The sequence below is a fragment of the Siphateles boraxobius genome, unplaced genomic scaffold (genome assembly GCF_051911475.1).
Source record: "Siphateles boraxobius isolate OS27281-9 unplaced genomic scaffold, OSU_SipBor_1 66, whole genome shotgun sequence".
In the NCBI taxonomy this organism is placed as follows: domain Eukaryota; kingdom Metazoa; phylum Chordata; class Actinopteri; order Cypriniformes; family Leuciscidae; genus Siphateles; species Siphateles boraxobius.
The window spans coordinates 6,549,694-6,574,598 of NW_027509193.1; the positions used below are offsets into that span (position 1 = coordinate 6,549,694).

The 24,905-nt window shown below is 36.8% G+C and overlaps 5 protein-coding genes across 25 annotated transcripts in view; 2 read left to right on the plus strand and 3 right to left on the minus strand.

The window, feature by feature from the left end:
* The window catches only part of spag9a (sperm associated antigen 9a), a 36,820-nt gene extending 30,766 nt beyond the window's left edge, over positions 1–6,054 (minus strand). For 14 of the 20 annotated variants that reach the window (XM_077211844.1, XM_077211841.1, XM_077211835.1 and 11 more), the window contains exons 1-2: positions 5,505–5,948; positions 22–142 (exon numbers count right to left, since the gene is read on the minus strand). In XM_077211844.1, coding sequence (XP_077067959.1) covers positions 22–142; positions 5,505–5,804 — 421 coding nt within the window. In that variant the 5' untranslated portion in view covers positions 5,805–5,948. Of the gene's footprint in view, positions 1–21; positions 143–5,504 lie in introns of all 20 variants that reach the window. The other 6 variants (XM_077211837.1, XM_077211836.1, XM_077211843.1 and 3 more) reach the window with 5 other exon arrangements.
* Positions 6,055–7,537: 1,483 nt separating this feature from the next.
* Positions 7,538–12,223, minus strand: kdelr2a (KDEL endoplasmic reticulum protein retention receptor 2a). Its single transcript, XM_077211847.1, has 5 exons — positions 11,985–12,223; positions 11,044–11,144; positions 10,748–10,906; positions 9,862–10,114; positions 7,538–8,534 (listed from the first exon to the last, which is right to left on the minus strand). The coding sequence occupies exons 1-5, from the start codon at positions 12,073–12,075 to the stop codon at positions 8,500–8,502; spliced, it is 639 nt and encodes a 212-aa protein (XP_077067962.1). The 5' UTR covers positions 12,076–12,223; the 3' UTR covers positions 7,538–8,499.
* Positions 12,224–14,270: 2,047 nt separating this feature from the next.
* Positions 14,271–16,526, plus strand: LOC143722398 (uncharacterized). 2 transcript variants are annotated; one of them, XM_077213806.1, is made up of 7 exons: positions 14,318–14,440; positions 14,630–14,667; positions 14,860–15,180; positions 15,262–15,359; positions 15,511–15,561; positions 15,981–16,088; positions 16,257–16,526. In XM_077213806.1, the coding sequence occupies exons 2-7, from the start codon at positions 14,643–14,645 to the stop codon at positions 16,314–16,316; spliced, it is 663 nt and encodes a 220-aa protein (XP_077069921.1). In that variant the 5' UTR covers positions 14,318–14,440; positions 14,630–14,642; the 3' UTR covers positions 16,317–16,526. The 2 variants fall into 2 exon arrangements, with proteins under 2 accessions (XP_077069920.1, XP_077069921.1); XM_077213805.1 differs by lacking the exon at positions 14,630–14,667 and having other exon boundaries at positions 14,271–14,440.
* Positions 16,527–17,047: 521 nt separating this feature from the next.
* Positions 17,048–19,346, plus strand: rps2 (ribosomal protein S2). The gene is made up of 8 exons (XM_077211865.1): positions 17,048–17,118; positions 17,528–17,665; positions 17,895–17,984; positions 18,346–18,453; positions 18,541–18,714; positions 18,799–18,958; positions 19,049–19,140; positions 19,222–19,346. The coding sequence occupies exons 2-8, from the start codon at positions 17,531–17,533 to the stop codon at positions 19,300–19,302; spliced, it is 840 nt and encodes a 279-aa protein (XP_077067980.1). The 5' UTR covers positions 17,048–17,118; positions 17,528–17,530; the 3' UTR covers positions 19,303–19,346.
* Positions 19,347–21,667: 2,321 nt separating this feature from the next.
* ndufb10 (NADH:ubiquinone oxidoreductase subunit B10) lies at positions 21,668–24,391 on the minus strand. The gene is made up of 4 exons (XM_077211852.1): positions 24,036–24,391; positions 22,260–22,398; positions 22,027–22,166; positions 21,668–21,834 (listed from the first exon to the last, which is right to left on the minus strand). Exons 1-4 carry the CDS (start codon positions 24,181–24,183, stop codon positions 21,749–21,751), a joined length of 513 nt encoding a protein of 170 aa, XP_077067967.1. The 5' UTR covers positions 24,184–24,391; the 3' UTR covers positions 21,668–21,748.
* Positions 24,392–24,905: the final 514 nt, after the last annotated feature.

A 24,905-nucleotide genomic window follows, 5' to 3' on the forward strand; every position in this document is an offset into this window, starting at 1 on the left:
ATGAAAGCAGTTGATTCTTACTCTGGTCGGCATAGTTCTTGATCTTCAGCTCCAGCTGTCGGGAATGTGATCCCAGGCTTTCCAGATGGTTCTGCAAGTCCTTCTTCTCTTGCTCCTGGGAATCTTCAAATTCAATGAACTTCTGCTCACAGAAAACACAAAAGAAAAAATTAAACATTGCATAATACATTTATTTTTATAATAGCCAACAGGCGTTACAAGATTTAATCCTTACATCATGAATAGACTATGATTTGCTACTTGCTGTTGCTAGACAACGCTAGGTGGTATTTTTAATTTAAAGGAAGGGGACATTTTCAGTCTTGTTCATTTTCATGAATCATCAATATTTTTGGTCTGTTTTTATATGCATATATCTGCTAAAATAAACTTCATTTAGCTAGCATATTGATTGTACACTTAGACTAAAAGCAACAAACTTCAAGCAGGGAAAAAAAACATTTATGATTTCTACTAAGTAGTAGAATAGATGAATAGTGTGAACCCTTAAGGATTTTTCCAGACCTTTATGCCTTTTACAGGCTGAGGAACTGTCAAATCTATTAAGAAAAGTTTTCTAAGGATTTAATTGAATGAACTATATCCAATTGTTTTGCACAAATATAACCAAATCTATGATGTGAAATGTCGATAACTGGATGACGGATGTGACTGATGCTTTTCTCAATAGCTGATGCTGATATCTAGAAAGCACAGTCATTGATAGAATGCCGATAAATGATTTAATGATAGCAAATTAACAACACTGCCGAATTTACAAAAATGTGCTTTTCATAATATTCACTAACCAAATTCACTAAAACATACACTACAGTTGTGGTGCTAAATATTTTTGAGGAAACTGTGATATGTTTTTTTCAGCATGGTCACGGCAAAGGATCCCTTGACCTGGAAGTAATATCTTGACTAATATTTTACCTAATTAGAACATGTCTGGAGTACAGGGGTCTCCTGGAGAACCTGGTGCAGTGAGCGCATCTGATAAAGAGGAGCTGTTTCAGTGTCGCTTTAGGTTCCCGTCACACTGGCACACAAAACTCATTCAGCACCCCACCCACCCCCGAGCACAGAGATCAACAAACATATGGTTCAAGTCACATTCAGTTCCCAATCATTTCCAAAGCAGCACAACACAGCATCTGCCATGGAAAAACCCAAATTAACTCATTCAAATAAAAATTCACACTACATACACTGATGATGAGCCAAAACATGAGCAGTCACAGGTGACGCGAATATCGTTGATCATTTCCTAACAAGGACACATATTAAGATCTGGTTAGATTAGAAAAAAAATCAGTTCTCGTAATCAACGTGTTGGATGCAGGAGAAATGTGCCGGAATAAAGATCAGAGCGACTTTGACACGGGCCAGATTGTTATGGGAAGGCGTCTGGGTCAACGGTGAGGCTTGTGTGTCGCTCTCGGTCAGCAGTGATGAGGATTTATCAGAAGTGTTCGAGGAGGGACAAACACAAACCAGAGACAGGGTGTTGGACGGCCAAGACTCATCAGTGCACGAGGGCAATGAACGCTGTCCTGTCTGGTCTGAGCCAACAGAAGGTGTACAGTGACACACAACATTTTTATGATGGTCATGGGAGGAATGTGTCACAACACACAGTACGTCACACTCTGCTACATATGGGGCTGCGTGCGTAGACACGGACCAATCAGAGAGATGATGACCCCTGTCCACCGGCGAAAGTGCCTACAATGGGCACGCAAGTGTCTGAACTGGACCTTAAAGCAGTGGTAGAAGTTCACCTGGTCTGATGAGTCCTGTTTCTTTTACATCACGTGGATGTTCCCAGTTAATTCACATTAGTCAGGTACGTGTGAAGCGTTTACCTGGGGAAGTGATGCACTGTGGGACGATGACTGTGGAGGGAGTGTGACGCTCTGGACAATGTTCTGCTGGGAAACCCCGAGTCCGACCATTCATGTAGATGTAAATTTGACACGTGTCACCTATACCTAAACATTGTAGCAGACCAGGTACACCCCTTCCTGACACCGTTGTTCCCTGGTGGAAGTGGCTCTTTCAGCAGGATAATGCACAATGCCACACTGCACACATTGTTCAGGAATGGTTTGAGGAACATGATGTAGAGATCAAGTTGTTGCCCCGGCCTTCAAATTCTCCAGATCCCAGTCCAACTAAGAATCTGTAAGATGTGCTGGACCAACAAGTTCGACCCACGGCGATTCGACTTTGCGACCTACAGTCGGCACTATTTTGGCAGCACACAGAGGACCAACGACATATTAGGCAGGTGTTCATATCATAATGTTTTGGTTCATCCGAGTAGTGTAGTACATAGTGACCCGATTTGGGCTTAGATTAAGCCAGGATTAGGCCTTAGTTCAATATGGACATTTAAGTAGCTCTTATAAACGTGCCTTGGATTATGGCACTGGCATATTTAAGTGCATTGTCAGTGCAAGTTGCTTCAATTAAAACAGCTAAAATATGCATTTTAGACCGGGACTAGCATAAGCCTTGTCTGTGAAACCGTGAGAGTACATATAGTTTAAACTTTGGTCTCATATTGAATTTACATTTATTCATTTAGCTGACGCTTTTATCCAAAGCGACTTGCAATTTCAATATTTCAGAGGTCGCACGCCTCTGGAGCAACTAGGGGTTAAGTGTCTTGCTCAGGGACACATTGGGGTCTCACAGTGTATTCGAACCCGGGTCTCTCACACCAAAGGCATGTGTCTTATCCACTGCGCCATCACCACCTCTTGAGCCAATTTGCAGGCATGATTGACACTGTTGTTATCATTAATTAAAACATTAATAAAACATTTTCAGTAATCAAAATAAAGCTGAAATTAACCACAATATAAATATAAGATAAAAAAATAGAAAAAAGTAAATGAAAATGAAGTGCAAGTTGAAATACTACAATGATTCAAACTGAAATAAAAATCTATTAAAATTTAATAGAAATGTTTTAAAAAATTACTAAAACAAAAAATTCCAATGAAAACAGAAAATCTAAGGCTAATTCGGCATAACAGTGTATAAATTATACTAAATTAACACACTGGATTAAAGGATTAGTTCACTTTTTTTTTTTAAATGTTGCTGATAATTTACTCACCCCCATGTCATCCAAGATGTCCATGTCTTTCTTTCTTTAGTCGAAAAGAAATTAAGGTTTTTGATGAAAACATTCATCAAAATGAACAAATCTTTTTTCGAGTCATTTTGTTCGTTGAATGAACGAAATGACTCGAAAAAAGATTCGTTCATTTTGATGAACGAGTTCGAACAGGAGAGTCACGAACGTGCATCACAGAACAGAGCAAGCCGAGCAATTGTGCTTATAAAACTTAAAAACTTGTATTTATTTTTTAAATGACCGATCGTTTCGCAAGACAAGACCCTTATTCATCGTCTGGTGTCGTTTAAAGCCATTTGAAGCTGCACTGAAACTGTCATTTGGACCTTGGACCGTTTGGTACCCAGTCCATTATATGGAGAAAAATCCTAGAATGTTTTCATCAAAAACCTTAATTTCTTTTTGACTGAAGAAAGAAAGACATGGACATCTTGGATGACATGGGGGTGAGTAAATTATCAGCAAAAGTTTATTAAAAAGTGAACTAATCCTTTAAGACAGCATAGTAGTACAACACGTGGTTACTATTTTTCAGTAAGAAAATATCAAACAGTATGAAAATTAACACATTAGGCCTGAAACCTAAACCAAATTATCCTAAATAGTCTTAAAAGTTTATAGTATCACTAGTATTTCAGTGAGGTGAAAGGAAAGTAAAAGATAAATGTTCACCACTGAATATTGATCACAACAACCTTATGTCACTCTTTTGGAAGTGAAACCGGTCTGTCATAATAGGATGTATCCCAGATCCAGTATCAGTTCACACAAGGATTAATGCAGCTCATGGCTCATTTGTGTTTTTTGGTTGGAGAATGTGCCAGGCATATTGCTCATATAATCCCAGTTAACTGTCACTGTCTCAGGAACACATAAAGCCATTGAGCAGCCTTAATCTGTCCAAAGTCAGGCTTACACGCGTTGAGAACTGTACAATGCAGCGTAATCTTATTTCCAAAACAGATAAGAGTCACATCAAAGAATTTACTCATGTAATCAACTATGAAAGGTTCATATCATAACATAATGTAACACAAATGACACAAGCAAGGTTTAATGTGGGAAAAGTCTCTGAAAAAAAATACTTTTCTACATGCATGTCGACAGACTGTTGCATCAAAATCCAGAAACATATAAGAGACTTAAATTGGAATATCTGGCAAACTTTTGACTGATTGTGAATATTTGCCAGGGTAGCAAGATTATATTTTGAAATGTATTATATATTATTAAAAAAAATTTAGATTAAGCCAGGATTAATTTAGGCCTTGGTTCAATTTAAGTAGCTTTTTTATAAACGTGCCTTAGAAAAAAACATTACTGGTGCATTATGAAACGAAATAAATGGCAGTGACCTATTTTAAGATTTCTAAGTACAAGTTGCATCAGTTGAAACATCTCAAACATGCATTTTAGTCTGAGACTAGCTTAAGCCTTGCTGTGAAGCTGGGGGTTAAAGTTTTGGTTACAAAACAAAAGCTATTAAACATTCAAACCATTATTGCCCAGAAAAAGGAAGAAAAAACACCTGTCACACTACATGGGGTAAGTTGTCACAGTGAAAAACGTAATTAAATAACCTAACATAGGCTTATTAGCTAAAATTTAAATATTAAAAGAATTATGAAACAAAACAATCTGACAAACAACATGTATAACCTTTACAACACATGACAACTTCCCTAACTTGACATGTTTTGAATATTTTGAACAAACATGACCACTTCTAAAGAAAACAATTGGACTTTAAACTTAAAGCTTGTCTAAAAAAAAACTAGTATTGTGTATTACAAATATTTTTGTCTCTTTGACAATTGCTTTTCGTTCCTATTTTGTAAGTCGCTTTGGATAAAAGTGTCTGCTAAATGCATACATTTGATTTAAAAACTTTAAAGTTACAGCTAGCCATTGTGACAACTTACCCCAGTCTCTCCCATATGGCACTGAGGCAAGCATCTCTGTAGTTTGCATGGTAAGAAAACAAACAGGTTGCCTGTTGTTTGTTTTATGCATAGGTTTTATGTTGTGTTCCATCTCTGGCCTTTATTTATAAGAATGCAAACAACATTGTGGTGCCATCTAAGCTTGTACATTAAGTTCTCACAATCACCCAGGACAAGTACACAGTGATGAATGTTAAAACAAACATGCATTGATAATAATGCTTTTTATTGATTGATTTCTTGAGGCCCAAGGCTGACTCGAAGGGCACTGGCTAGTAAACAAGGCATGATGAGATGAAAAAGCCGTTCGTGCACGTGCAGCTGCTGTGATGCTGCAACAAAACAAAGATGCCAAGCTCCCGTTTTCCCTGCTGATGTCAACTGATGGATCTCCTTCCCTCACTCACCTCCTCTGCGTGTTTCCTCAGCGCTTTCTCGCGCTCGTACTGTGTGATCAGCTGCTCGTTGTCCTCCTTCAGGAGCTCCAGCTCCACTTCATGCTCCTGGTTCTCGGCGAACACGGTGTCGAGGTTCTCCAGCACCGCCACGACCAGCGGCATCAGCTCTTTCACCACGTCCTCGTCGTATTTGCGAATAAGCCTCTCGAATTCGCGGTAGATGGAGTTGGCGAGGCCCGAGACTCTCTCCGACATGATCGCCGATGTCCCCGAGTCGTCCTGGTACACAACTCCGTCATCCAACTCCATTTTCCTTCCTCTTCTGTGAATGTCCTAGATTTAAACCGCCGCTATTCCACCCAACGTGCCCTGAGATATTTTGAGAACAAATGCGGATATATATTCCCGTTATATTCTCCGACACACAGCCACACGGATCCCACGTAAGTCCAGAGTCCCTCCCTCCCTGGAACTAACCGGCCGATGTATTACGTGGAATATTTTCCCGCGGTCGACCGACAACAGACGAGTTCAGTTGTTGACCAGACAGTCGCGCGGTGACGTCACGCTCCATAAATCGTAATAAAAACCTGTCCCATTACATTACCTGCCGACTGCCGTTAGTTTTTAAAATCACAACATTTCAACATCGGAATTACTAAGTTTGTCATAACTGAGCATGATCATTTCGATAAATAGACTGTTCTTGACAAGATTGCAGAGTGCGAGTTATAGTGTTTTAATCATAAACTGTAAAAAGGTGTTAATATTAAAGATTTTTAATAAATACATTAAATTAATAAATACATTTAAAAACTGTAAATAGTCGCGATCAGGAAAAAATGCTGAGTTGCTTTAATCCATGTTTGGGTCAAATATGGACAAACCCAACCGGTTTACATTTTAACCGTTTAAAATATTTAATTGCTATTTTTAAGTTTGTCCATATTTGGCACAAGCATGGGTTGAAACCCAGCATTTTTTAGAGTGAGTAATGTAGTAAGATGGTCGGTTATTCCAAATTACATGACAAAAACTGTAGAAGTAGCCTAATGTAGGCTATACATTTAAAACAGTCATTTTATGTAGGCCTATTCTGGCTACTTTTTTATTACATTTTAGATAACTTTTGACATAACTCGTGAATCACATTGATTTGAATAGGATAATCGTATCAATATTCGTAGCCTATCAATATTGTATTGATATAAAAATATAAAGAGAGAGAACATCCGTTACATTCTTTGTTACAACATGAAGTGCATTGAATATTATTAGGTCAGGGTTTCCCAGACTGGGGTTCGTGAGGTTATGAAAAGCTGTTAGTAATTGAATCACACGATTTTTTAAATTAAAATAAATAATTTTAAAATAAAAACAATAATTTACAATATAAATAACGTGAATTTGTACATTTTAATGTGTTTGAAAGACAAAAGACTTTAAATGACCCACTGAGTGATAATTCAAATAATAATTAATGTGTCAGGAGCTGATGATTAGATATGCAATGTTGAGAAAAAACTTGTTAAAGGTGAAATGATTTCTGTAAATCAAACAAAGAAGCAGAATCAATGAATTATGAATCATTAACTGCCATAAGAATAACATGTAATCATACTTTTTATTGATTACATGATTACAAGTATGTTAAAATGTAATCATATAATCTAATTACAAATGCTTAATTTTTGGAATCTGATTATGTTATCCAAATTACATGTAACCAGTTACTACCCATCACTACTGTTGACACATATTGGATAAGGAAAATCACATTTCATGAGATTTACATCTAAACATGCTGAATTATTAATGTAAAATAATATATGATGTGGTTTACTTTTTGTATTGCAAAACATTTCTATTTATTTCTTTTTACTTTTTTAATCTGCATGGTGTTCATAAGTAAGAATATAAATTAAGAGGGGTTCGGTTTTTACTGTAATTACTGGAAAACAGTGGAATATACCAAGTAAAATTGTCAACAGAAATTAATAAGACAACTGACTTTAAAAACCACCAAGGAATAACACACAAAATCGTGTCCCTTAAAATATTTATTGGAGACATGTAAAAACTAGAAAAGAAATAACTGTAAACCCTAGAGGAATGATGAGAGAGGGGGAAAACATTGGGGATGTTGAACAAAGAAAGAAAAAAATACTACGCTACAAAACTTATATTCACTCCAATATGTGCTTTGACAGTATACACACCACTAGATTTAATGGTTTTACCATAAATTACTGCATTTTAACAAGCTGATGTTTGCAGGAAATAACTGAATATTTAAACAACCTTGCTTTAACATCACACATCATTGATAAATGTTGACACCCTAAATAAAATGATAGGGGTCACACAAGGAGAATTGTGCCGAATGAAATATGAAACTTTATCTTATTTACAGTTAACTCATTGCTATTGGGGCCATTAGCACAAATGCGTATGTACATAAACTGAAAGACGAATAAGGCATCTATGTGAAAAGATGACACCTCAATTTTCAGTGGTGGCTAAACCTCTCATTTAAGCAAAGTTTGATTTTACCACATGTAAACTGTGGGGGAGAAGGAAAAAAAAGAAAAGAATGGGATATTATAACTTGAATTGTTGGACACACATTTCATTTTCCCTTTTAAATCAGGAAAGAACTTATTTGACATTCTGGGAACCATTTCCAATCATGGACAAATTTACAATGACGCATTTAGTGTGTACAGAATGCACTGTTCAATATTCAATATTTCAATACACCTTGCATATAGAAAAGTTGTTTCTTCTTTGTCTTTTTAATAGCAATAAAAAAGTATTGCAAGATGCTAAAGACAAGAAAACGTCCTCGTTTCTGTAAGGGGATGGTTGGTGTCCAGGCGGAGAGAAATAAATCAGTAATTGAACTGGCGTTATGTGTTCTTTGTCTTGGGCATCTTGCGGTGGCATCATTGGCTTGTGCCCCTCTATAAGTCTGACGGAGACACAGCTCTCTGTTCTTTGGCACTTAGGCTGGTAGACTCAGCTTCTTTCCTTTCAGCACTGTGGCGAAGAAAAGAGATTTCAGAAAAGAATAAAGAAAGCATTAAAAAGAGCTTTCAATCCTAAAACAAGCCAAAATCTACAAACAAGACCCAAACAAGTGCTTAAACTGTAATTAATACATGCCTTAATTATGGTTATTTCACAGTGTCCTTATTACACGATACATGTAGTTATTATAGAAGTAATAACTAGAAATTATGCATAATTACAGGCAACTAATCTAATCCTAACCCTATAGTGCCCTATACAGTCGGGTTCCGCAAGTGAAAATTGTCTCCATAAAGAAATTGATTTGAACGATAACTTATAAACCTTTAAAAACAGCCTTAGTGTGAGCTACGAGATTGTTAATCGATGGTATTTGCTTCTGTTGAAGCCGTCAGCCCACATTATTTCATCTTAGTTTTAAAATAATCAAGTTTAACGACGGAATTCGAGGTGAAAAACTACATTACTAATGATGCTGGTCAGAAAATTACACCAATTAGAGTTGAAGTTAGCTCCGCCCACTCCCATGAAGCACTGTAAATAATGGTATCAAGTCGATCGCCCTACACACTCTAATGCTGAAATGTTTGTGTGCGTAAATGTGTGCATATTTTGCAATAAACTTTAAATATTTTTATACACAATTCATTATTTTAAATGAGTAGTTTTATATTTCTCCATTGTTTTGCATTTGATTGCGCTGTTCGCAATGCTTCATGGGATTGTAGTTCTTTCCCTCACTAAAGCCGTGGAGAACAGTCTTGTACATTTGCATTTTTGTCACCTTGTAGCTAAATGACTTGGTTCATGGCTTATACCACTTTAACAAAGACTTTTTTTTAAATACCTATAGGAGAAATAAATGGAAAAAAGCTTTCGAAACCAGCACAGCTGAAAAAGGGGACGGGCACTAATGCCCTCTATTGTAAGTACATGTAGTTAATTAATATTATCCAGTAATTAAATATATAATAACACTAACAAAAACACCTTAAAATAAAGTGAAACTGAAAAGACAAGAGGAATCATTAAAATCAAAGGTAAACTGTATTTTAGAACTTTTTTAAATTCTGAATTAAAGAGAAAATCATAAAAATTCAATGTTTACCTTACCTTCTAAAACCAGTCCGCAAAATGCTGTTTGCATCCCAACTAACTTACATAATTGTATTTTTTAACGGAACAGGATTGGAAAACAATCGTGTTTTTTTTTTTTTTGGAATAACATCAACATGTATAAAGAAAGTTGATTTCATCTTAACTTTAAGGTCGACCCAAGCATAATGTATTTTCACACCCATCACCCCTACATAGGTGTGAGTGCATACAAACTGACCTTTTGTGACGTAAAGGTAGAAGAAGTCACAATAGAGAATAGTCTGGACGACCCCAGCCACGATGGCAATCATGTCAAAGAAGCCCTCGAAGTAGAACCTCCAGATCCAGTTGAAGAGGTAGAGGGCGCGATAGACCCCCAGACAGAACAGATAGTGGGTAGTGATGGTCTCCGCCTCGCCCGTCTTGCTGATCATAAAGAGCTGAGGCAGGATGGCCACCGACTCCAGGTAGATGGAAAAGGTCCACAGAATCTGTCATGAAGATATTTTGAGCACAGGTAAGTTTTATTTACAAAACATTTAGATTTCTTTACATTTCTAAACACCACGAAACTTGGAGAAACTTTCGTTTAATCCTTAAGGCAGTTAAAAAAAAACTTGTCTAAATTATTTGTAATATTGATAACTTAAAGGTGCAGTGTGTTATTTTTAGCAGCATCTAGTGGTGAGGTTGTGAATTTCAACCAACAGAAGTTACGGTGGTCGACAGGAAAATATGTCATCGTCTGAGATAGCAGAGTAGCCAGTTGAGCAATGAGGTTTCTTTACAAGGATAAATTAAGTTTACTTAATTATTCAGTAAAACAATGTTATTGCAAATAATATAGTTACTTGTTCATCATTGTGTCAGTGTTTTATTCGCTGACTTTAGCTAGTTTCTATGCACGAAGAACAACGCAGTGACGAAAAGCGTTTGTCCGTTTAGGGCCACTCTGGAAACATGTCGGCGCATTTTAATGTAAGAAGACCCGCGGTGTATGTAGATAGAAATCGCTCATTCTAAGGTAATAAAGACTAGTCTTGTTTTTTTTTTTAATTATTGTGATTGCATGATAATGATTGGTTCATTATTTGCAAATGTGCAGTGAAGAGTTTAATAATCACCTCCAACGGAGAGAAGTCGTGGTTGACCAGAAAGGCGAGACCTCCCACTGGAACCACTAGAAACTCCACTCTGAAAGTGTCATGGTTTCCATCATAGGTTGCCCTGAATTTTGCATAGATCAGGTAGACAGTGGCATAGGCACAGCCAACGTAGATGATCTGTTTTAACAGAACAGAAGCACACAACGGATTAACAGCGCACATATAAACACACTCAACCGTTTACTTGGATGTGTTGCAATTTAAGATTGGAAAATGTATTGATGTGTGCATGTAAAAGTTCACTCTGCTTTTACCTTCATGCAAGAGTTGTAAAGAGAAATGAAGGATGTCAGGAGATCCAGGTATCGTGTGGTGAACACCAAGGCGAAGAGTATCTGGCTCTTCCCAGAGATACCTGGGGATTAAAACAATTACACTCAGACAACTACTTAAAACAAACAAGAGCGGTTTTTACTGAATACCGGGCTCATAAACACTTCAAAAGGGTTGCATCTAGGTTCTCTAGGGACCAAAAGAAAGAAGACCATATATCTAGACTACGTTACTCAGACCCATCTTTGCAAAGCCAACACAAAACAATATGCACTGCCACGTCAAGGCAAGGAATGCAATGCACTTAAGGAATGTAACTTTAAGGCAAATAAATGGAGGGCGAAATTAAGATGTATGATTTCAACTATATAAAAAGCACTTATTTGATTCTCACAATTCAAGATATGAAGATGCAACTTGTCCTCAACATAGTAAAACGCTATACATGTAACTTATATATGCGCGCGCGCGCTTATGTGTGTGTGTCATATATATATATATATACTAAGTAATCTAATATTAAACAGCAGTTAGTAAGTGGGCCTTCAGTTCAGCTAACTTAATTTAGCCACTTTACTGAGAACAAGGCTGTCATGTAGCCTGCCCTGTACCTTCAAATATATATAGCAAACATTAGCGTCACAACATGTTATATACCTACAGACCTTCCCATTCAAACCCAAATTGAAATTTAATTAAACAAAAAAAATCTAGACCAGTTGCTTTCAAGTCAAGCTAAACCACTAGCTTGCATGCTACACAAATTACTTCATTTTTTGCTTCAGTGCTTTAATATTAAAATCACAAAGACTTTTCCGGACAGCTCAACCCAATTTAAAGTCTTTCCTATCTTTGATAAACACGCGTATTAAGTATGAAATGAATGAGAAAAGTAACGTTACATTTCGTGTGTTTAGCTCACCTGCGCAGGACCTGGTCTTCCATATCTTGAGCAGAAGGATGATGATGGCAGCTAGATGAGACAGATCTCCAGTTAATCTAAAGACATTCATGATGATTTTACCTCTCTGGCTGGTTTTAGTGGCGTTAAAGAGAGCTAAGGGTAAGTGAAGTAATTGCGAACCGGCTGAGTGCCGATCTCCAGCAGAGCATTCCTCCACGAAATATGGCGAATGGGGCGACGTGGCCGGTGGACGTGACGTGGCCAACAGCGAAATCGCAATGAATGCTGGGAGTAGTAGTTGATGCGGCAGCGAACTCGACGAGTATTACGTACCACGCCCCAGGCCGAAACCTTGGCTTACTTATTATACCTGTATTACAGTTTTTCTCAGTCGCTTTGGTGCATTTCTCAGATCAGAAATGAAATTCTCAAAACTACTTGTTCAACCTCCACATCATCTAGTCACTTGTGCACATCATAAAAGCAGCTTATCATTCTTTTGAACAAGTTACGATTGCTTTGGTACATTCATGCAATTATGTACAATTGTCTGCGGTTTCCTACATTATCAGTTGCTAATGCCACGTTGCTCAAAATGTATTAAAGAGTTCACTGTGCAATAGTCTTATACCCCTCAAAACATCTAGTCATAGTTAATCATATAAGTCATTACGTAAATGCAAAATGGTTGATCTAATTGTCATAAACTGCCAAGCATACTTTCTACACATTTCTATTAGACTTTTTGTATTGTGCCATGAATTTGTGAATTGTGCAGGTGAATCTTGACTTTCTTGAGAATGTAGATCAAACAATGAGAAACCAGTTCTCTGAAATGTCTCAAAGTTGGTGTCTTCCCTGTTTTTGCCTTTCTATTGTTGTATTTTCGCCTTTGTACCCCTATTTCTTTTTCTTTTCTATAACACACTACGTAATATTGAAAAAAAAATCATCTGTCAGACCACTAGTAAAAGTGTAACTGAATCCTTCAGGGTCTTTCAATCAATAACTTATGTACAGTAGTGTGTAAATTTGTACTTTTGAAATGGATATATGGCATACAGAAGAAGCACAGCTTTGTACATTTCAATATAGTCATCCAAACTGTTTCCATAGTTTACATCAGGTAATACTAACAGAGGGCAGTGTTTCATTGACAACATGACTAAGCATTTTGATGATCTTGTTCGTGAACAATGACACAAGGACTTTTCATTCTGATGGCACTGATGTGTTCATTGACATAACTATTTTTGAGAGTTGAACTAAAGATTTTGAGTAAGTTACAGGCTTTTGCAGGTAATCCAATGTAATAATTAAGTATGATTTGAGAAATGCACCAAAGCAACTGAGAAAAACTATTATTAATCATAATATTTGCGATATCTTTCTGACATGTAAGGACATTTCTGTCATTTTCATTTCTGGGTTTTTGTGAAAAAAGATAGATAGATAGATAGATAGATAGATAGATAGATAGATAGATAGATAGATAGATAGATAGATAGATAGATAGATAGATAGATAGATAGATAGATAGATAGATAGATAGATAGATAGATAGATAGATAGATAGATAGATCTAAAAACTTTAACAAAAGTCTAAAAACTCAAGTCAAAACTTTTTTGCGCAATAAGGACTTGCAGTACTTACATATTAATGTGCAAATTTATAATGGAATGCATCACTTCACTCGTTTACTCGCACTGACCTTATTTCTTTAAGTCCAAGTTCAAATTTGTTAATGTACGGAGTATGAAACATTGCCAGTGGGACATTAAATAGGAAGTGTTTGTCCGAACTCACAACAGGTTTTGCGTATAGGCTAGAGAACGCAAAAGCTTTGAAAAATATTTTTTCCTCCCATCCCATTTTTCCACCACCATGTCCCTTTAGGGGCTCTGTAGAACAGCACAGCGATCTGCTGACTTTTAAAGTTGTGTAGTCTGAACCTATATAGGCTTAATACCCGGTTTCACAGACAGGACTTAGATTAAAGCCAGGATTAGAATTTAGTTCAACTGTGCCTTAGAAAAAAACGTTAGGCCCTACTGGTGCATCTTGAGACACAACAATGGCGATGACCTATATTTTAAGGGATGTAATTTACTTTGGTTAAAACAGCTCACACATGCATTTTAGTCCGGGACTAGATTTAGCCTTGTCTGTGAAACCGGGGGGAAAGTTCAAACACAACAGAACGTGACAATTACTCACGTCACTAAACTGTGGTGACTCTAAAACAACAAAAAGTCTCGGTGACAAGAAGTCACAAGGAAGGAAGAACTGAGGGGATGGGTCTGTCACTTCTCATTTCTACAAGTCATTTCTGGTTTTATTTTTCGTGAGACCTTTGATCCGATGACTAGCAAATTTAAAAACAATCAGAGAGATACTGGAGCCACAAACAACTGTGATATCAACATGAACTTTGGTTTCCTCTTCACCATCGCAATTCTTGTTTTGAGATCAGGTGAGCAGAGATTAAATTTATCAATGTTATAGTACACTCTTACAAATAAAAGTTCCAAAAGGGGGTTTCACAGTGATGCCATAGTGATTCCATTTTGGGCTCACCAAAAAATCCTTTTTTTTAAATAAAACAATTTTTTTAGTATGAAGAAAATTTTAGTAATCTGAAGAACCTTTCTCCATTTTAAAGAATCGTTGGTGCAATGGAAGTTCCCATGGATGTTAAAGGTGAACTATTGGTAATAAAAATAGCCTAATAAAAAAATTTATTTTTAAGAGTGTACTTAGAATATTTAGAAGAAAAAAAATTCTTGATTAGTTGGGCAACTTGAAATATGAATTGATATTAATTGATAATATAAACTATCGGCAATTAAATGTTTTCAATTGAATAAAATATAATATTCTGAATTTCCACAGTCAGAGGATGTATGGTAGATGTCCAACAGCCAACGATGCTCATGAGAAAAAGAGAGCAACAGTCTGTCTCTATTCCCTGCTCTGTCAATATATCCTGTGGACTCACACATGAAATCTCTTGGTATGTGTTCCGGAAAGACTTTCACTACAAGATTGATTTGTCAAGCCAGCCGCTGAAGTACAAACAGGAGCATCATGATCTGAAAATCAGCTCTTTGTCAAAAGCAGACTGTGGGGTGTATTACTGTGCAGCGGCTCTGCTGACAGAGACTCACAGTGGGGCGCAGGCAATCGGACAGGGAACCACTTTGAAAGTGTCAGGTAAGCACTAGCAGAAGATTCAGCACGACCCCATCAGACCCTTCTGATGTGTTACACATATCATTCTTGTTTTGTATCCAGAGATGGGCTTAAACGTCCCTCAAACACTGCTTTTGACACTGCTAGTCCTGCTGAGTGTCTACAGCCTCCTCGTCCTGGGCATCCTCATCTGCATTAAGGTACAATTTTAAAGTTACAGTACATTTTGAAAGTAATGCAGTTGTTAAACAAGCATTTTAATGCTCAGAATTTTACTACATTCTCAAAGTACTTTTTCAGAATGTTTAATGCAATTTAAAGAATTAAAATGTTGTTTTTTTTAATCGATAGACTGGACAATTCCAAGTTTTTAAAAGAAGATGGAGTAAAACTAATAAAAAGGTATTGTTTGACCCTATTTATACACAATAGCAAAACATATACACTCTAACTTAAATTTTTGGGGACGGAAATATTTTTTTATGTTTTTGAAAGAAGTCTCTTATGCTCACCAAGGCTGCATTTATTTGATCAAATAGTAAAAACTAAAGTCCCTTTCAAGTCTGTTAACTCGGCAGCTACATTTGCTAATTCGGCCATCCGAGACCAATCCAGTCTTTACTGTCACATGATCCTTCAGAAATCCTTCTAATATGATGATTTGATGCTCAAGGAACATTTATTATTAATATTATAAATTTTGAAAACAGTTGTGTTGCTTCATATTTTTGTGGAAAGCATAAAAAAAGAAATCTTACCTACCCCAAACTTTTGAACGGTAGCGTACAGTATGTTATTGTCAAAAGTGTGGATGTTTTCAGGAGGACTCTGCTAGCCAAGTGATTTTCAGTGGAGTGGTGCAAGAACTGTGCAAGAGGAACTTAAGTGGTGACAAATTTCAGGCGAGCTACAAAGTTTCCCAAGACAAGGTTTTCACTTCAGACTATTCTTTTACAACACACATGCATATTTTTAGCAAATTAATATTAATTTGTAGCGACTGTAACACTCTCCTTGTGGAGTTTTAATACTGAAATTGCTGTCATATTATGTATAGCTATATATAGCCTAACATTTATTTTCAATCTTCCCCACAGTCTAAAAATCTTCAAAATATGTACCATTGTGAAGATGTTTACCAGAATCTTGATGAGTAAAAGAAAACAAATGCCCTAATCCATAGAAATGTGATGGACCCAGAAATGTGATGTTTTGACGACCTTCTTCATGTTATGCATTTAATGTGAGCCCTCTTGCTATGTCAATTACACTGTAAACTGCACTAATGTATACTAGTGATTAAATTTACAGCAAGACACCAGGTGAATTGAGTAAAAATTTAACCAATAAAAACACTTATATTAAAAGTTTGCTGGAATGTTGTTTAAATTTGCAAATGAGGCATTATCTAATTAAATATGCACTAAGCTCAAAATTCATGTTTTATTTGGTTGACATTGGAGTTAAAGGTTTTTGTTTTTTACAATGGTGATCTCCTTTTATTACTCAATATAGGCTAAATGAGAAAATACTGTCAACAGCCAGAAAAAAAATACATTTTCACCATGTTTTTATGAATAAAATGATATAGGCTATAAAACCTGGCAAACAAAACCCAAAACCTTCAGAATATAGATGGGAATGAAACTGGAAAGTTTTATGTAACGTTAGCCTATTTGACACTGAAGTGGAGAATTCTGGAGATAAACATTGGCACAATACGTTTTGCACAAATCAGGATTTTATTTTCTGCTTACTTTTACCTACAATTTACAAGCCAATTCAGAACATATTTCTTTCTCATAATCTTTATGGGCATTAGGCCTACTTGTAGTAGCAAGCCTATATGCTATTTGACCACTCAACTGGCAGTGCCAATATGAAATCTCGCGAGGACTCCACTTGGATAAATGCTCCTCGAACTCTCGTGCGGCCTTCTTCTTCCTGAATACACATCACGTAAGTTGACACGGGTGCACGTCGCTGCTCAACAGAATCTGCTTTTATCTCCGCAATCGTAAAATAAAAACTTTACATTTGTATGTAAAACATATCTGTACAGTTTGCTTTCATTGCGATAGCAAAATGAGTCTTATGAATTGAACAGAAATATTATTTTAGAGCAGTTAATGTTAGATGGGTCTCAAAATGGCGGAGAACTGTTTTATCTAGTCATTTAGTCTTAATATGGGTTCTTGTATTACATGATTCCTGTTAATTACACAATTCCATATACGGAGTTATGGACTATGGCTATAATGGCTCATATATTTGCAAACAAGTGGATTGTAGTGCATGTGCACTTATTCTTGACATGTGTCTCATTAAGCGTCACTTGTATAATTAACGGAGTTTTTATTGTTTTTAGCAAATGGCGGACGACGCCGGTGGTAGAGGAGGTTTTCGCGGAGGTTTCGGCGCTGGCGGCCGGGGTCGCGGTCGTGGTCGCGGCAGAGGCCGTGGAAGAGGCCGCGGTGCCCGGGGAGGCAAATCCGAGGATAAAGAGGTAAAGCATCGCCTTACTCCTACTCTCTGAGTGTTATGAATTGGCATGTATAAATGTTTTGTTAAAGGTAACGTTATTTTTAATTACATGCATTCTGTACTATTCGGTTGTTTATTTTCGCTGTACCGCATGGTCTTTATTACTCATGCCAGTAACGTTATCTGATAATGTTATATATCTGTAGCTTCAGTTTCTGTTTGTTTATGAATAATTAATTTGTTTCACATAGTGGGTTCCTGTGACCAAACTTGGTCGTCTGGTGAAGGATATGAAGATCAAGACCCTGGAGGAAATCTATCTGTATTCTCTGCCAATCAAGGTACTATAGTTGACATAAGTAAAATGTCCCTGTTTTTATTATCAAAAGTCCTGTTATGGATCTTGAAGTGAGCAATTCATCTGCACATGTTCCTTTTTTATTATTTTTTAAAAAATAAGCATGTGATGTTTAATCAATATAACTAGTTTACCCAACAAGGAAAATTGTGTTCCAAATCCATAACTTTTGTTTGTCTTTGAAACACAAATGAAGATATTTTGAATGTTTATGGTGAACAGACTTTCAATGGACGGACTGAGATTTCTTTAAAAATATTTAATTGTATAATTAAAGACCTCCACTAAGTGACATAGAAATTCTTAGCTTTTTTGTGAAGCATTAATACTTTTCTCACCTGTAGGAGTCTGAAATCATTGACTTCTTCCTGGGCTCAGCACTGAAAGATGAAGTTCTGAAGATCATGCCTGTCCAGAAACAGACCAGGGCTGGTCAGCGCACCAGGTTTAAGGTGACTTGCTTCTGCTGGAGTGTTCAATACTAGTCTGATTCACTTCTTACAGCTGGTTCATAATTGCTCATGATTCTCAATCTTTAGGCCTTTGTTGCTATTGGTGACTACAATGGCCACGTTGGTCTAGGAGTGAAGTGCTCCAAAGAGGTAGCCACCGCTATCCGTGGAGCCATCATCCTGGCCAAACTGTCCATCATTCCTGTCAGAAGAGGATACTGGGGTAACAAGATCGGAAAACCACATACAGTGCCGTGCAAGGTGAGACTTAAAAGCTTGTTAGGCTTTATTTGGCTTGGCTTGAATTAGTGAATGTGTTTATTGACTGAATATGTGTTTGGTTAGGTGACCGGTCGCTGTGGTTCAGTTCTGGTGCGTCTCATTCCCGCTCCCCGTGGTACCGGTATTGTGTCTGCTCCCGTGCCCAAGAAACTGCTGATGATGGCTGGTATCGATGACTGCTACACATCTGCCAGGGGCTGCACCGCCACTCTGGGCAACTTTGGTGAGGGGCTTGTTTGAAAACTGTTTCAGGATGCAACTGTCCATGCTTGGGTATTTCAAAGTTATTAAAAACTGCTGTCTTTCATTGCAGCCAAGGCCACCTTCGATGCCATCTCAAAGACTTACAGCTACCTGACCCCTGATCTCTGGAAGGAAACTGTGTTTGCCAAGTCTCCTTACCAGGTAATGCATGCATTTCCAGACGTTGTTCTTTTTCAAAAATGCATTGTGTCGTTTGTAACTAAAGTGTCTCCTTTGTTTCAGGAATTCACTGATCATCTGGCCAAGACTCACACCAGGGTCTCTGTTCAGAGGACTCAGGGAGCTATTCCGGCACCCTCCTAAATTTTGTACAATGGATTGAAATAAAAGTCCAGAAAGTAAACATCTTTTGAGTCTCTGTGTTCTGATTGCCATTAAAGTTGTGTAATGGCGCTAACAAAGTTTCTGCAAGTTTGTGGATTGTTTCTGATTTGCATACCAAAAACTGTTCCAACAAAGTGATCAAGTTACATTTCTCAGGTGATTTAAGTGGTTTAAAATAGGGATGCACCGATATGAAAACAATTCTTTATAATTGAAAGCCGATAACCGATGAATTGGCCGATAAATCTAAATCCAAGTTTTTATATAATTTGAGAGCCTGATTACAAAATCAAATCTCTCCATTAAAAGGCATGTCCCAAGCATAATTTTTTTTATATAGACAGACTTGCGCAGGACATGTTGCACTTAACTGTATTTTCCTTTTTGAAGTGATTCCAATGATATTTCAAACTATTGAAGTCCATCATGGTGAACCCTTTGCACCTGATGGAAATAATCCAGTATTGGCTTAATATGACATTTTCTTATCGGACCAATAACCTTAAAATGAACATATCACCCGATAAGATGTTGACTGATATATCGTGCATCCCTAGTCACGCTGTTGCCATATAGGGTGTTTCTCAATACTCAAATTGATGCTTGTTTACTCCTCTGTTGTCCAGCCTGTGACCCTAGTAGGAGCTGTATTGAGCTAACCCTATCCTCACTACAGTGCCTATTAAGGTCACAGAATTTGGCACTACACTATAAACCAATCAAAGGATGCCATCTTGAAGGACATCTCAAGTCTCTTAATTGCCCCTCGAGTCACTGTTGATCAATTTAATGCATCCTTGTTTAATAGAAGTATTACATTTCTTTCGAAAACGTCTCCTCCCCCAAAACTTCTTGAATGGTAACATCTGATAAGTACTATGTATATCTTTGTCTTTATAGATTGACACTTACAGATTTTGAAGTTACCACAAAATTAAAATTCTTCTTATTTGAATGGAATATTACTGTATTTTTAAGTGATTTATTTGTTAAATTTTTTTTTTATATATAAATTCTTAACTCCCACTCCCTCTTGCAGTGTCATCTATTCTCTTCTCTGATGACGTTAACTGGCATGAGGGCTTAATCAGATATATGTCACAATAAAGAAAAGAAGACTATTGCCAGTGTTAGGAAAAGTAACCTTTAAAAGTAAATGCAATATTTCAATTTGCACTACTCTAATAAACTAATTGGATTAGTACTTGTTATGGAAAGTAATGTGTTCCGTTACTTTTACTCAGCTGGGCTTGCTTGTTTGTTTTTTAATAACAATAAAAAAGTTCTATTTTGGCAAATGTAAAGGCCCTATCAAACTAAAAGTGAAATGAACAAGCTTCAGGCTGAAGGAAATACTAGTTCGTGCCTGTACAGTAGAGCAGCTCAAACAAACCTTTCAGCTGTGCTGCCATTTAGGATTAAAGAAGAATAGGACGCTGGAGATTAATACACTTCAGTAATAAAATAAATAAACAAAACTGCTCTCAGTGGTTTATGTAGGTTGTCTACAAACCGAAAGGTTGGTAGTTCAATCCCCGGTTCCACCTGACCAAGTGTCGAGGTGTCCATGAGCAAGACACCTAACCCCAACTGCTCCCGACGAGCTGGGTGGCGCCTTGCATGGCTGACACCGCCGTCGGTGTATGAATGAGTGAGTGAATGGGTGAATGTGAGGCAAATATGTAAAGCGCTTTGGTGGCCATTGGGTCTGTGAAAGCGCTATATAAATGCAGTCCATTTACCATTTATTAGTATGGTTGAATTGGACCATCGAAGGTCAGCAGCAAAGACATTTGCTAATAAAGTGAGATTAAATACATAAAGTATATTTGTGTATATTTAATTATTGCATGTTTGCGTAATATTCTGAGTTTGCATTTCACTGTTTTTCTTCATTTTGAGGAATACTGAATGTGTTTTTGCGCAAGAGAGATGAGTAAATGCTCTCATTTAGTCTAGAACTACAATAAGCATCATATTCACACGAGCGCACATAACACCTCTTCAATAATTAAGCTGTCAGTCAATACATGGGAAAATAAAGTATCTTACTTAAAGTAAGATATTTTGATGTAAATTTAAAGTAATGTGTTACTTTACTGGCTACTTTAAAAAAGTAATCTGATTATGTAACTCGCATTTGTGTTATCCCCAACGCTGATTATTTCAACCTCCGTTTCATTTCGACTCTTACAGATGAAATAAACTGTAATCTGATTTGTTAAAAATGTAGGAAATGTTAATACAAAGCCATCAACACAACTGATATTGAATTGAAGGGAAAGAAATATAAAAGGGAACTCTGACACTGGCAGGATTGTATTAAATAACAGCTACTCAGAAGTCACTTTCCAATAAACTTTATTTTACACATGATACACAGGTAAGAGAGAGATGGACATAGAAAAGCTGAAGGACTGCAGGTTTATGCGTTCTGTGTCTCTGCCATCATCCTCTCCTTCTGTTTCATCAAACACTTTCGTCCGCTGGCGTACGCGCCGAGGTCCCCGTCTAGAAGAAATAATGAAGGTTAACAGCCGGAATACTAATTCCTGTACATTCATATAAACATAGCTTTGGTTTCATTGTCAATTAAAAAGTAGTTTTTAGACAACACATATTACAACTGGGCTTGTCCCATTGTGTTGTATATTGACCACTGCTAATTGCGCATAAAATATTACTACCTAACAAAATACTCACAGCGTGACTGAAAGGCCTTGGACACTTGATCAAACTGCTTTAGTTCTGTGTTACAGTTCTGTCTGTAACTGGGACCCTCGCGCTGCTGGCAGGCCCGAAGACGCTCCTGGATCACCTTCACGATCTCCTGATCCACCTTACTGCAGGCAAAATCAAAAGAAAGAGATGGCGATTGTGTGCAAAAATAGAGATATATGAACAATAGTACTACAATGCTTTTTTGATGAACATACTAGTCTCTCCTCCACTGCATCTCGGCCTCATAATAGCACAGATAATCTCCTTCCTGGCATTCAGTCAGCTCAGGAACACGGCGAAACTTCTGATGGTAGTAGTGGGACTTCTTATCGCCCTGGATGCCCTCGATAATACCTGGTAGAACGAACAAAAAAACAGGAGGACAATAAAATAAGGATCAAGAATTACAAGCCAAATAGATTTTAGGGTGTGCTCACACTTGTAGTTCGGTTCGCTTGGTTCGGACCAAAAAAAAAACATTTAGTCCTGGTCCACTTAGCGTTCGGCATTTTAACACCGAACCTAAAGGCATAGGGATATGTTCGCAACCTGATTGATCGATTTATATTGCGTATATTTCATGCCGAACATCCAAAACAATGCTGTGAGTGTAAAGTAGTCAAAAACTACGGCAGGAATCCCTTTGTCACACACACAAATGAAGATCTGCTTCTGTTCTGATGCCTGTACTGATCTGTGATGGGCAACATCACGACTATGACCAGAAAAAAACAGGTATTCTTGAGCATTCTGTCCTTTTTAGGGTCGCATCTTGTTACATTGTGCTTACGGTTTTCGGTTAGATGTCTTTGGTCAGTGTTGTTCTAAGTTTGTTTGGAAACGGAGCGAGACCCATCTTTTCAGTAGTCTCGATCCGCTTGTTTGGTGGCACCAGGGTTTGGATGGCAGCGTTCACACTTATTCAAATGAACCGCACTATATGCCACGTGTGAACACACCCTAAAATGTGATTAGTAACAAAATGCATATCCTTTGCACTTATTGTTCTGATATTGATTGTTACAGTTTTGTTAACGATGTCTAGAGATATTTTAATCTTTGTCCACCATACAATTTGCACTGCAGAATATTTCAATATATACTTGTATTTGACTGGAATTACAATAGACAAAACTGAAACTAAACCAAAATGCATTGCATTGCTATTATAAAAAACAACCAACCAATGAAAAAAAGGGAAAGAAAATCATAGTGTTATGAGAATTAAAATTGATCCGCATTTTTCATGGTTAAAGGCGGCTACACAGACCCAAAATACGATTTTTTTTTATGTCCGTTTTTAAGCTACGCTCTGAGGGTATTTACAGCACTGCTTTGAATAAACTGCATTAAAGGAATACATTATAATTCCTTCATGCATGTTAATATTCCTGGGAAGCGAACCCATGATCTTGTTGTTGCCAGCACTATACTCTATTGTTTGAACTTCAGGATAACACAGAATAAGTGCTTTTTGACATTTCATTTGTTAAAAATGTTTTTTTTTCAATGTTTAAAATAGTTGCACTTGGTCTTATTTTTTGGTCACACTTTAGATTAGGGTCCAATTCTCACTACTAAGTATTGCCTCAATAATCCCCTGCTTATTAATAGTTAGTAATAGGTAGTTGCTAAATCTAGGTATTGATTGGATTAATGGATGTAGAATATGTTCCTGCAGAATAAGGCATTAATATATGCTTCAACTACTAAAAACAGCTAATATCCTAGTAATATGCATGCTAATAAGCAACTAGTGAGAATTTGGACCCTAAAGTAGCTAGATATATAGATAGATATATATATAGATAGATAGATAGATAGATAGATAGATAGATAGATAGATAGATAGATAGATAGATAGATAGATAGATAGATAAGTTCACCATAACATACACAAATGTATGTCCAGAATGTGCTTTTCACACTACAAAGGCTACTATATGTGAAACTGGATGAATAAGATGTAAACAGTCTCAAATGCACGTCACCTCTGAATTTGGTCACTGGCACATCCACCGAGTAATAGAAGAGCTTAGACAGTATTAAAGCTGGATTCGGCAGAGTAGTTTGTTTATCCACCAATGGAGTCTGGCGGGGAGGCTCTGGATACACATCTTTGTCGTGATCCTCCGGCATTTTCGACCATTAATTGTAATGGGAATGTCAAAAACCCTTTAATCGACCTTAAGCTCCTGTCTCTCAGCACGCATGCGCGGTTCACAAAACATGGCGAGAAAGGTCACAGAGCTACGATTAATAAACTGAGTGGAAATTACTTTTATAATTTTTTTTTTGCAATTTTTTATTTAAAAAAAACCCCAATACTATTAATCTGTATAAAAGTGCAATTTTTTTCTCCTCGTTTCGTTTATAAACTGCCAGGTTGAAGGTGAAAGGTTATACACGTAATTATTATTTTCTACCAATAGACGTCGTCGTTCTACTACTGTACAATATATTCTTTTTTTATTCAAAAAAATGCATTGAGACATTAATACATAAAGTTCTCAATTATAAAACTACAACAAAATCAAATACAATATGTGGAAATAAAAAAGGGATTTATAAATATTAATAAGTCATTTTAAGGCTTCCCAATAAATCTGGCATTCTTACTTATAAACAAAAAAACCTCAGCAATTACTTGTCTATACAAAATCCCCTAAAATAGGTTTAATAAGTTTAAGTAACATGCAATTTGCGTGGTTATGTTACACACAATAGATGTTTGTGTGGTTGTGTTATGTACATGTCGTTTAGACTTTAACTGATGTCTATTGTGTAGTAGTTGGTTCTTATGGTTGAGAAACTATAATTTTGCAATAATATCGTGGCTCATTTGTGATATAAAAATATAT

Coding starts and splice junctions, on each gene's coding strand:
- kdelr2a (XM_077211847.1), bottom strand. CDS start 12,075: ATGAATGTCTTTAGATTAACTGGAGATCTGTCTCATCTAGCTGCCATC. Junction 10,907..11,043: donor TTTACAACTCTTGCATGAAG/GTAAAAGCAGAG, acceptor CTGTTAAAACAG/ATCATCTACGTTGGCTGTGC. Junction 8,535..9,861: donor CTACCTTTACGTCACAAAAG/GTCAGTTTGTAT, acceptor TCTTCGCCACAG/TGCTGAAAGGAAAGAAGCTG.
- LOC143722398 (XM_077213805.1), top strand. CDS start 14,329: ATGACTAGCAAATTTAAAAACAATCAGAGAGATACTGGAGCCACAAAC. Junction 15,181..15,261: donor AACCACTTTGAAAGTGTCAG/GTAAGCACTAGC, acceptor TTTTGTATCCAG/AGATGGGCTTAAACGTCCCT. Junction 15,360..15,510: donor GCATCCTCATCTGCATTAAG/GTACAATTTTAA, acceptor TTTAATCGATAG/ACTGGACAATTCCAAGTTTT.
- rps2 (XM_077211865.1), top strand. CDS start 17,531: ATGGCGGACGACGCCGGTGGTAGAGGAGGTTTTCGCGGAGGTTTCGGC. Junction 18,454..18,540: donor GTCAGCGCACCAGGTTTAAG/GTGACTTGCTTC, acceptor CTCAATCTTTAG/GCCTTTGTTGCTATTGGTGA. Junction 18,715..18,798: donor CACATACAGTGCCGTGCAAG/GTGAGACTTAAA, acceptor GTGTTTGGTTAG/GTGACCGGTCGCTGTGGTTC.
- ndufb10 (XM_077211852.1), bottom strand. CDS start 24,183: ATGCCGGAGGATCACGACAAAGATGTGTATCCAGAGCCTCCCCGCCAG. Junction 22,399..24,035: donor GCCAGTGACCAAATTCAGAG/GTGACGTGCATT, acceptor TCGTTCTACCAG/GTATTATCGAGGGCATCCAG. Junction 21,835..22,026: donor CAAGGCCTTTCAGTCACGCT/GTGAGTATTTTG, acceptor TATTTCTTCTAG/ACGGGGACCTCGGCGCGTAC.